General features: G+C 35.8%; 1 protein-coding gene across 1 annotated transcript; it reads right to left on the bottom strand.

The window, feature by feature from the left end:
* Window positions 1-4,927: 4,927 nt before the first annotated feature.
* Window positions 4,928-11,874, bottom strand: LOC104223518 (nifU-like protein 4, mitochondrial). Its single transcript, XM_009774974.2, has 3 exons — window positions 11,520-11,874; window positions 10,628-10,789; window positions 4,928-5,749 (listed from the first exon to the last, which is right to left on the bottom strand). The coding sequence occupies exons 1-3, from the start codon at window positions 11,740-11,742 to the stop codon at window positions 5,289-5,291; spliced, it is 846 nt and encodes a 281-aa protein (XP_009773276.1). The 5' UTR covers window positions 11,743-11,874; the 3' UTR covers window positions 4,928-5,288.
* Between the last annotated feature and the right edge of the window lie 618 nt (window positions 11,875-12,492).

Genomic DNA, 12,492 nt, shown 5'->3' with positions numbered 1-12,492 from the left:
AACTATTACTAGTATCACAAATCAGACTAGAATGAAAATTTTTATTGTGTGCCTCATACAATTGACACTAGTTATGTGAGGTTTCTTTTTGTCTCACAAATTTGTGGACCCCAATCTTACACTTTTGGGTCCATAAATATTTGGATCCACAAAACTGTAAGATAAAAAAGATGTCTCATACAATTAGTGTCAGTTGCATAAGTGATAAGACACAAAATAAAATTTTCCGAATAGAATGATGATGGCAGAGATTTTTACATATTAATCTTTCTCAAATTAAAAAGAATTTTTTAACAAAATTTCTCCTCGTGTCGTAAATCTTTTTTTTTCTTTCTTTTTTGGCCCAAAGATAAACGAAGAGGCGCAAGCGCAACTACAGTCAAAAACATTTTACCCCAATGATGAAGCCAAAGGTTCAAAAGACGGTTAACTGTTATCGTCCTGGCTTGTAATATCTGCTCTCTTTTTCTTTTTCTTTTTCTTTTTCTTTTTCTTTTTCTTTTTCTGCCTTAAGATAAAATGAAAGGACCCGAAAACGACGTACTTCTATATTCACTTCTTATTATTGGATAAGTTGCCAATTACATCACTAAGAGTTTTGGCAGGGCGTATAAGAATGATACGGAGTATGGCGTATTAGTAATATTAGGATTAGTAATTTTGAGATTAATTATATTGAAATTATTTCTTATTGACTATTTAGTTAGGTATATTAAAAATAAAATGTATTGCATAATTTTTTTTAAACTTTTTTTTTTATAAAAATATCCTCCATATTCTTTGAAAAAATTTTGGAATAGCTTTTAAAAGGGCAGTTCTGTATTTATACATGCTTATCCATATATAAAAAATTATGGTATTTCTAATGTCATGGTTTTCTATGTATAAGACAACAACAACAACAACAACAACAACAACATACCTAGTATTATCTCATATCGTGGGGTCTGAGGAGGGTAGTGTGTACGCAGACCTTACCCCTACCTTGTGAGGATAGAGAGGTTGTTTGTAATAGACCCTCAGCTCAAGAAAGCATAAGCAACACATTAATGAAAATATAGATAAGAAGGGACAGTATCAAAAAGCCATATAAAAGCAGAATAAAAACAAGACAGTAAGGTGATCAACAATAAAAGAAAACAACGGTTAGTCATAAAACCTACTACCAACATAAAGCAAGACTGTGTGCCAATATTATTGTTATGAACACTCTAGACTACCTACTCTACTACCCTAATCCTCGACCTGCATACCTTCCTATCAAGGGTCATGTCCTCGGTCAGCTGAAGCTGCGTCATGTCTTGTCTAATCACTTCTCCCCACCTCTTCTTTTACCTCTACCTCTTCGTAGGTCCCCCAATGTCAACCTCTCACACCTCCTCATCGGGGCGTCTGTGCTCCTCCTCCTCCTCATATGACCAAACCACATATGTCGCGCTTCCCGCATCTTGTCCTCAATAGGGGCCACACCCACCTTGTCGCGAATAACCTCATTTCTAATCATATCTAACCTGGTATGCCCGCACATCCATCTCAACATCCCCGTCTCTACTAACTTTATCTTCTGGACATGAGCGATCTTCACTGGCCAACACTCAGCCCCATACAACATCGTTGGTCTAACCGTCGCTCTGTAGAACTTACCCTTAAGTTTCGGTGGCACCTTCTTGTCACACAAAACACCGGAAGCGAGTCTCTATTTTATCCATCCTACCTCAATACGATGTGTAACATCTTCATCAATCTCCCCATACCCATGAATAATAGACCCAAGGTACTTAAAACTCTCTCTCCTAGGGATGACTTGCGAGTCCAACCTCACCTCCCCTTCCCCTCCTTGAGTCTCACCATTGAACTTACACTCCAAATATCATGTCTTGGTCCTGCTCAACTTGAAACCTTTAGATTCCAGGGTCTGCCACCATACCTCTAATTGCGCGTTCATACTGTCTCGCGTTTCGTCAATCAATGCAATATCATCTGCAAATAGCATACACCACGACACCTCCCTTTAGATGTGGCGCGTCAGTACATCCATCACCAAAGCAAACAAAAAAAGACTGAGCCTACCCCTAATGCAACCCCATCATAACCGGAAAATGGTTCGAGTCCCCACCCACCGTCCTCATTCGGGTCTTTACTTCATCGTACATGTCCTTTATCAACCTAACGTAGGAAACAGGTACACCTCTAGCCTCCAAACATCTCCACAAAACTTCCCTCTGAACTTTATCGTACGCTTTTTCTAAGTTGATAAATACCATATGCAAGTCTTTAGTACTATTCCTATGTATAAGAATAGTACTAAATATGGTATATAACTAATATTGGTATTAGTTATACATATGTTAAAAAATACTATCAAATAAGGAATTAATAATGTCAAAGTTAATACATATATATTATTTTCTCTGATACATCCTATCAAATAACCCTTAAGCGTTATGATGGGACGAATAGAATCCTTTCAATTTTAACCAAAAGTCTTGAATTCAAGCCTTGATTATAGAAAAAATGCTGGAACGGAGAGCTGCTCCTTTAAGAACATTACGCAGTGTGATCCGATTAGCCGGGACCTCAATGCAGATATAGACACCATGTGACAAACAAAATTATTTTTAAAAAATTATTCTACCTAATCGTTGAAGTTAGAATTTTAAAGAAAGCGATTGGATATTAATGGTCCACAAGATTAGGTAATGCTACTTTGTTAATGTATTTTGGAAACAAAGAGTGTCAGCAGATTGACGCAATTGCAAGTTATGGAGAATGTAACTACAGTCATATTTCTCTATATTCTATATATTAACACTTCACTATAAAAATCAAGTTTTTCCGGAAATAATTTTCATGTTATGTTATACTCTCTTCGTTTACTTTTATTTGACACATTTTGACTTTTCACGTACATTAAGAAATAATAAATAAAATGCATAATTTACCATGATACTCATATTAATTGATGCATATTTTATTGTATTTGAGAAAAGGATTTGAAATGAGTAATAAAAAATGCGGGTATAACAGGAAAAAAAATTGTCTTCTCTTAATATACGTAAAATGATAAGTAAAAATGAAAATCTATTTTTAGTATACATGCCAAGTAAAAGTGAACGAAAGGAGTAATATATATTCTCTATAACAACACTTCACTATAACATCTAAAAATATTCGGAACAAACGACGTTGTTATAGAGAGGTTTGATTGTATCCTCGTAAATTTATAGCCATTTGATGAAGAGAGAGAGATACAGTTAAATGGTGAGTACTATTATTTAATGATAACGACAGAAATATTCCTAGAAAATTCTCTTTATCTGGACACGTTTGAACACGAATTAATTTCGGAGATCAAACTTTGTTGCCCAATTTATAAGTGTTAAGAACATTAAATATTCATGTTTGAATGAAAATGGAATCTTAAAATGGATGTTAGTCAAACGCAATTCTTAAGTAGCATTACAATTTAATCTATTTTTGTCGAAGGAACTCCTGCATATTTAATTCCAAGACGCTAGTTACTTAAGTAGATTTACCAGATAGAGTATTATTTAATTCATTAATTAATATATTATTAGTTTTTTGGAAATTTCTGGGGAAACACGTAGCCGCTACCCTTTGGATGGGTCATGCCTAGTGCGACGAGCTCTAACTGAAGAGGTCGTTTGATGAGAGGAATTAATCCAAGGTCTCCTATGTGGGAAACCACTCACCCAACCAACTCAACCAACCTTACCTGCTAATAATATTATGTTGATTGCTATAAATATGCATAAAGTTATACACCATACACGTCTATCGATACTTCACATTTTCATTGAAGTATCTCATGATGTATAGAATGTTGACCACTCAACATATTACCAAAGTACTCCCTCTTATTCCATTTGTCACGTTTCGCTTATCGAGAGTCAGTTAAGCTAAATTAAATTAAAATTTCTTAATATTTTAAAATTAAAATTTAGGTATTTAAAAAATATACGAGAAGTATTATAACTTGCAATTCTTTTCGTATTAATATGGTAAAAATATACATGTGAGAATATTGATCAAAATTCATGTAGTTTGATTTTCGAGCGAAACTTGACAACTAAATGGGAACAGAGGAAGTAGCTATTAGGCTTTGATTTATTGAGTCACGAATATTCCTTTCATTATCGCCGAAAAAGAAACAAATTATTATTAAATATATCATAGAAGTTATGTAAAGATTGTCACAAATATGAAAACAGGGATTTAGAGAAGTTCTCATCACCATTGATTTCCTTATTTAAGTATAAGTTAACCCAACGTATACAAGATGAGATTCAATGGTATATGCTACCTGTAAATGGTATTATGTCACTCGATGGAAGTAGTGAGTGAACACTTGCTAGCAGGGGCGGAGGGAGAGTAGAACATACGGGTTTGGCCGAATCCAATAGCTTTGGTCCAAACCATGTATTTGTCTTAAGAAATTCATTAAATGTGTATAAATTATTAATTCAGAACCCAGTAACTTAAAAGATTTAGAATCCAGAACCCATAAATTTCAAATCTTGATTCCGCTACTGCGAATAAAGTTTGCAGAAACAGTGGCTCAGTGCCAAGTTTCCCAGAGGAGATTTATTTAAGATGCAAAGCCAGTCTTCAGTACAAATTGTCTATGCTTAAGGATCCAAAAAGGTTTCACTATCTTGCGAGTTAGGAAATCTATACTTGCTGAAAATTATGTAATTCTAGTACTAGATACTATTTAACTTCAAACCCTGAAGAATAATGACAGACCATCTTACTCTTCAGGAGCATGAGCACTCAACTCGGTAGCATCTAAAATTTGTAGGTGCTCCTCCAGGAGGTACGAATGGTTTATGCATTTTCTCCTCTCGCCAAGATTTTGATTCTATATACAAGGAACCATACTTCACCGTTCAAAATGGACAAGACATAAAATGAAGAATTACAGATAATAGACAAACGTACGGTTAGCAACTTCAAAGAACTCATGCACACATATGCACTTTTGCATCTTTATAGACTCATTTAGGAGCATGTTGCAGCCAATTGTCCCGTCTCCTATCCAGCTAAACATATAGCGGAAACTATTTATTAGAATGTTATCAAAAGAACTGCCGAATTACATTTTTTGATGCATATAGTAGCTTATCTCGCGTGAATTTGATAGATGCAAGAAACTTGTGCACTCAACATTACTCACTCTTTCCATGGAGGAGCATGAACAAGTCCTGCGTTCCCTGATTGAGATCTCTCTATCACCAAATCAACTAAAAGCAGCTATAACAGTAATACTACTCATATGGTGCACCAGTTAATCCAGGTTCTTCATCTTCATCCATTTCCTGCTCCACACCTTTAACCTCGGGCACATAATGCATGAGCATGTTTTCTATACCAGATTTAAGTGTAACGGATGAGCTAGGGCATCCACTGCATGCTCCTTGCATTTTCAATTTGACTATTCCCGTATCTAAATCAAATCCTCGGTATACAATGTCCCCACCATCATCTTGTACAGCTGGGCGAATACGAGTCTCTAAGAGTTCCTTAATCATTGCAACTGTTTCTGAATCATCGTCATGGATAGCTGTGTCCATGGAGGCTGCAGTGCTGGAGTCGAGGAACAGCGGCTTACCAGAAGAATAGAAATCCATAATTGCTGCAAATATTTCAGGTTTGAGGAAGTCCCAGGAAGCATCTTCACTTTTTGTAACAGTAACAAAATCTGATCCAAAAAATACACGTGTAATCCCTGCATGAAGGAAAACAGGATTAAACTCTTAGGCGCATTCATGAAAAAACAAAGAACAATAAGAATACTTCCTTTGTCTAATTTCTATGACGCAATCTCCTCCTACGCGTCCCGAATGTTTCACATAATTCTACAAATATCAATCGATACAACTCATTTGTTTCAAGCGGTTACTTGATGTTTTCTCAATTACACTAACTTATCAACTATTACGCTTATTTCTTAATGAACTTAACTATATTTATTATATACAAGTCAAACTTGCGTCGTAGAATTCCATATTCACTCAAATTATGTCACCCGTGGAAGCAATTTGCAAAGGAAGTTCTCTCAAATACATACGCAATCTATCATGATTCACGCGGATTTAGCAAAAAAACATAATACCATGGATGCAAAAGATCTATATTATGATAAAACCTATAGTTAAGTTTGGCATTTTATTTATTTTTGACAACTGAAAAGTCCCCAAGGGCAAATTGGAAACTCGGTGGATAATGGGCATGCCTCTCCACTCTTTTTGACTTAAATACCAAGCTATTTTCTGCATCAAGGTTCGAACCAGTGACGTGCGCTTAACACACACATCACGTGTCGCACTCTTACCATTAAACCAAAGCCCTGGGGACCTAGTTAATTTTCGCATTTATAGAAGTCTTTTGTGTTAGGGAACTCCAATTTATTGAGTAATGGAAAGATACATGTCCAAACGGAACAACATTGAAAACTTTTATTGCGGACCTCAACTAGTTTAGCCTTGAGGCATAGTTGTTGTTGATAGGGGACTATAGGAACTTCATGTCTCTATTCAGCAAAGTAACCATTTTTACTCATTTGAACTAAAGCAGAAAGTAAGAAATAAAATATATAACCTCTTGATAAAGAACAGAAAAGAGAAAATTCAGATCTTATTTGGCATCAAACAGAGAAATAAATTCCTTTTGTATATAAGTAATCTATTGAATGGGATGGTAACATGGAGGTACAACTATACACAAAGGTACATGTTCGGCTCCATCTGGCGCATTAGTTCCATGATGCTTTCTACGTCATTTATGATGTTTCTCCTACCAGAGAGTATAAATTTTGAACACATCTAAAGTTTACATGAGTTATATGATGATTTTCCCCCTAAAAAATCCTACAATTGCTTTGCCCATGGCCATGGTATACATAAAGGTATAGTCTTCTGATCTCGTTTTTATTCTTTTCCACCTTCCACCCTTGAGTACTGATAAGTCTCTGCTTCATATCTCCAGGCATCACCAAAGTGAATAGGATATAAGCTAAGTTACCCGTGTCCCGACACGGGTGCGGATCTAGAGATCGGATCCTTCGAAATGTAAATTCTAAGATTCGGGGATACGGATCCTAGTTCGGATATGGGTGCTGGAATCTGGCTAAAAGTAATTCCAAAAAAATAAAAATATAAAAAATATCTCTAAATTATGAAAAATATTGAGGATACTTACGTATAGCTTATAAAGTGTGGATTTCTTTTTTATTCTCAAGTTGTAGATAAGTAAAAGATTGATTTCCTAGATAAGATATGCTATTTTCTTCAAATTTATCCTACTTTTAGTTCTAATTTCGGGAATCAAAATATATCTCGTCTCGAGTTTTTCCTTCCGTCGTTGTCAAAGTACCCAAAATTATGTGACCAAATCCAGTACAGATCCCATACCCACACCCCATACTAGTATCGTGTCTACACGGGTGCGGCATCTAAACTACCGTGTCGGAGCAACTTAGGATATAAGTTCAGGAACATGGTCCGCATCTGTCATCTTCCAATCAAACCTGTCATGAATGAACAGATAACTGACTCTGTTACTTTCTCACATAGACTGCATCTTCTGTATAACATGATGCCTCCTTTCTGCAATTTTTTCTATGTTGGACGAGTTTCATGGGTTGCACTCCAGCCAAAACAATCTACTTTTTGGGGAGAACTTTTGTTTCCCTAATCATCTTCCCAAGCCAATAACTATTTTCTATCATATTTTTACTTAACAGCACCTTGCGACAAGAATTAACCGAGGACTTCCCATCTTTGCTTCCAGTCTAACACATAAAATCTAACACTACTCCAATATCCTTACTGAGTCCAGTTTTACTATTAAGTGTTCACACACCTGATACATTGAAAATACTTCTGAAAAGTCCACTCTTTATAAAATAATCCACTAGAGTACAGTCTTGTTTACCCCCAGATTGTATAAAATTAGAAACTTATCCCTTATCTCTTTTTTGATAAGGCCCTTAATGTATTTCTCTAACTATTTGAATATGCAGACCCTTATTTTCCTCCCGCAGAACACCTTTAATCATATAATAATTTAAAAACCTCAGATACAATTCACTGGTTTTCTGCACCATTAATACCCCTTCCCATGCTTAACTGTCCAACTCTTTTACATTTTATTCCTTTTCATCAATCTCTGATGCCATTTGAGTATCAAGCTCTTGTTACATCGCTTTGCTCCTGGACCTCCATCTCTTTTATCCTTCAAAACGTGTCCTTTTACCAAGTGATATCTTTTATTGACACAACCTCCTTCACACAAAACAAAACTTTATTTTAATTTTCTGCTTCTCAACCTTTGGGGGAAAGAGATAGGGATGTAGCAAATAGGGATTTCATATAGCATACTATTGACTAGAGTCAACCTTTTTCCAAAGATGAATATTATTTCTCTTTTTTGGTGAAGAGGACAAATATTATTTCTTCCAGGGGGCTAACTTCTTTTTGCATCCTCAATCACTTCTTGCTAAATTGCAGTATCTTCTGCCTTGCCCCAAAACTAATTCCAAGTACACTATAGGAAATTTGTCCAGAGTCATAGACAGCTTATGAAAGCTCTGGCCAGCATTTATTATGAAATAATTGCTTCATTCTAAGTTAATATGTAAGCAAGATGGCCGCAAAGACTAATAGAATCACCTTCAGATGCACCAACTGATTTCCTTTGGCTTCACAAAATATGAGACACCTGAATAGAGAATATAATATTCTTCGGTATTTTTTTTATAATGGTGGTGTCCGGGCTAGCTTGCCCACACCTCAACTATTCAACAGGATACATATTACCTCCCCTCACCAGTGTTATCAAAGGAGTGCTTAAGCCCTGAAGCGAGGCTCAAAACATGTTGAGCACTTCGTCTCGCTTAGCAGGCGCTTCAGTATTGTCATCAATGCTCTAAGACATACTTTTCCTTGCCAATGAGCGTAATCCTGAAGAGGGACACTAAACAATTGATGTTTCACTTTATCAAAAAATTTCTTCAATTTCTTTGTCCATATATTTGGTATTCATGCTTATAGATATTAGTCTTGGACTACACATACATACTTGTTATTTTTCTCCATTTCCGCCTTTTTTCATTCAAGCCCACGCTTTATTTGTGCTTTGCGCTTAAAGCCCCAACAGACTTTAGTATTTTTTTGCGCTTTTCGCCTTTGATAACACTGCCACTAACACACATCAAGTAACTTTCCCCACCAAAGCTTAGGCAGATCGTAAGAAACCACCTAGTGTTTTTTGTCTCTGCTAGGAATTAAATCCTGGTCTCCAAGGTTTGCACCCACTTTACTGACCACTAGGTCACACCCTCTAATGCAATTTCTTCCATGTTTCCGTTTTACTTTAATCTTGAAACCTTGTATCCAGTCATATATAGTTGCCATTTTCAAAATCAAGCTCAGTCCCTCCATTGCCAGAACAAATAAGAAGTGACAAAGGCGATCGTCCTTTCTTAGTCCTCTCCGATGAGAGGAAGTCCTTCAGGAGATCCATTAATTATTATTATCTTACTGTGGTAACGCAATATCTTATCCAGCGAATCCATTTTTCTCCAAATCCCCGGTTTCCATGATCTAAAAGAGAAAACTCCAGTTGACATAATCATATTCTTTTTCTAAATCAAGTTAGAAACACTCTACATTCCTTACTTACCCAAAAGAAAATGTGCAGTCCTTTCTTCAGATAATGATCTAAACATCATTTGCCACGAGCATGCATCAATAATTTGTCTCTCTTGGTAAAAGCATTCTTGTTCCAAGAGGACAAAAAGATTCTCCTGAAGCTTATATGGATTCCATCAACTTTCAAAGCTCTCTTTTCCATACTTTTTTTTTTGTTTCTATCAAGTAATTCACTTCTAGACTCTAGTACCCCCCACCCCACCCCCAAAACAAACATTCACACCCCTACTCTTCCCACTATAAGGAACCATACCTCAGTTATTTTCAGTCATTACATTACAGAAGCTAAAAAAAAGTCTGTGGTTTCAGTAAAAAACTATGATGAAGACATCAAAACAAAAATAACAAAGGAAAAGTCAGTTTGTGATTGCAAAATAGCAAGTTGGCAACAAAGATGAAGTAAAATATAGTTACACTAGACGACACAAAATGTGTCTCAAAGTTTGAGAGAATAGCGTCTCAAAACCGCTCCTTATTATAGTAATATGTTTATGCCTAAATCTATTTCAGACATGAGACAACAAATATACTCTAGACAGTTATATTTCACATCAAATATCCAGATGTATTTGGTACTACCTTGACCTTGATTCAAAATTGAATGCACTATGCACAGCCAGTCAGCTAGATGATAAAAATGACAACTATTTTTCTAGTAGCCTAAATCCTGCTATATAGTGTGTTGACAGCTGAATTTATGCAACTGCACCAAATTAGGCATATTTTCTTCTGCATCTCTTCCATGGTAGTCTGAGAGAGAGAGAGAGTATTATAAGCACATCCCCCCACATTTCCCGGGCAATGCACTAAAGCATCTATGATTTCAATATAAAGGTTCTAACATAGATGTTAAATGTCTAAGGCTTTTCACGATTCTAAGTTTTGAGAATTACCATCTATTCCAAAGAGAGCCTTAGCCAGAGGTGAATTCATTGCAGAACGAGCATTTGGAAAATCTGCACTCCCAGCTTCGAGAACTGGCTTCCCAGGATAGAACATAAGGGATAAAGGGTTAGGAGTCGACTGAGTTTGGATAAACATAGTCCTCTTCTGGCCTGTTCACAGCATATACAAGATCAGGATATATAACCATATTCACAAACTAATAGTTAGCACCCCCATTTATCAAATCAAGCAATTACTGCAACAAATATGTAAATCATAAAGTCTTAACTTTTTGTAAAGCAGAAAAATGATGGAAAAAACATTGAACGAACTTTCTTGTTCTTAGAAAAGATGCCACCTTTTTACTTGCTTCTATATGGAAATTGCATAAAAAAGCAACATTTTCCCCATCTTCTACTCTCCAAATGTTGATAATGAATCCCATCGTTTTATCAGCAGAATTTAACAAATGCCCCATTTTTGCTCAATCATTTGTCCCAAATAATCTTAAATTTCTGAAAAGATTCAACAAAGTGAATCAAAACCAGCATCGTCTCTGGTTCCCTGCCCCCAAATTTTCCTGTAAACTAAAATTAAAAGCCAAAAGTATCAAGCTAAAACCAACAGTAATGGTACATAATAACAATGAGCAAAAAGCACATGACACACAAACTCATATACATATACATTTTCACATCAAAATATACTAGCCGCAATGGCAAACTAGTGAACTATATGAATCCTCTATATCCATTACGCTATATTCGGGTTCGTTTTCATACCAATATACAACAATTTATCTTTTTAAGATTAATTAAAGGTTCTATAGTGACTATTCTGAAAAAATAAATTAAAACTAAAAAAGAAGAACTAGCTGAATATTTTAAAGAAAAAACTGACCTCCGAAATGGCTCCATGGTGAAGGATGTGAAGAAGGGAATTGCGAAGGCTTTAACGAAGTGAAAACAGATAAATTAATGGGCGCTTTGGAAGATAAAGCGTATAAGAAACGACGAGATGTAGAAATTGCACCATTTTCTGCTACATAGGGTTTTGTTAACAATCTATTGCTGCGGAGAGTCGCTCGATTTATCAATCTCCCTAACGATAATAAACTCTTCATTACTACAGATTTGGACTTGTTTTCGTACGAGCTTCTGATAGTTTGTTAAAGCTTAAATTAGAGATTCAAGCTTGTCGAAATGTTTCAGTGGCGGTTTTTGCTTTTAGGAAATTTCAGACGGAAACGTCAAAACGCGATGACGGCGAAAGTAGTTGGCACGCTTTTCGTCTTACCACGTGTGTGCAAGTTTTCATTTTATAGCTACATCATAAATACGAATATTTTCCTCACACATTTAGGGTCGTTTGGGTGCGAAAAAATAAGTTATTCCATAATTAATTATTTCGAGATTAATTATCCCACCCCCTCATAAAAATAATAAGCACTACAATCCTGAGATTAGTTATACCACGATTTTATTCCTCGTACCATATGTATAGGTCGAAATTTGTCTCAGTACTTGGGGCAAAGTAACATCGAGAAAAGAGTCAACCGAGGTCGACCATGAAATAGTGAGGCTCGTGATCGAGATGCTAACGATGGTCGAGGTCGAGCAGCGCAGAAAGAGCTGTAACAGCTAGTTTATTAGAATAGGATATTAAAGAAAATATTCAATTGAATATTCTCTGCACATGTACTATTAGGGTTTGTTGGGGGTATGTCCCATACAAATAGAAAAAAGAGAATGACCAAAGGCATGTGATATTCATTGTAATAAGAGCAGACTTTACAGAAAGATACTCTCACTCTTCAGAGATACAAAGATTACCTTTTTATCAAGATCCTTGCTAATATTATTTAACGTTTTTC

Source organism: Nicotiana sylvestris, chromosome 5 (assembly GCF_000393655.2).
Source record: "Nicotiana sylvestris chromosome 5, ASM39365v2, whole genome shotgun sequence".
Lineage (NCBI taxonomy): Eukaryota > Viridiplantae > Streptophyta > Magnoliopsida > Solanales > Solanaceae > Nicotiana > Nicotiana sylvestris.
The sequence above is the reverse complement of the archived record's forward strand: the minus strand, read 5'-3'. Positions and strand labels throughout refer to the sequence as shown.

What these genes read in the sequence shown, in the direction of transcription:
- LOC104223518 (XM_009774974.2), bottom strand. Translation starts at nt 11,742, where the DNA reads ATGAAGAGTTTATTATCGTTAGGGAGATTGATAAATCGAGCGACTCTC. An exon ending in ACCATGGAGCCATTTCGGAG is followed by an intron (nt 10,790 to 11,519) that starts GTCAGTTTTTTC and finishes TGCTGTGAACAG; the next exon opens with GCCAGAAGAGGACTATGTTT. An exon ending in GGCTCTCTTTGGAATAGATG is followed by an intron (nt 5,750 to 10,627) that starts GTAATTCTCAAA and finishes TCCTTCATGCAG; the next exon opens with GGATTACACGTGTATTTTTT.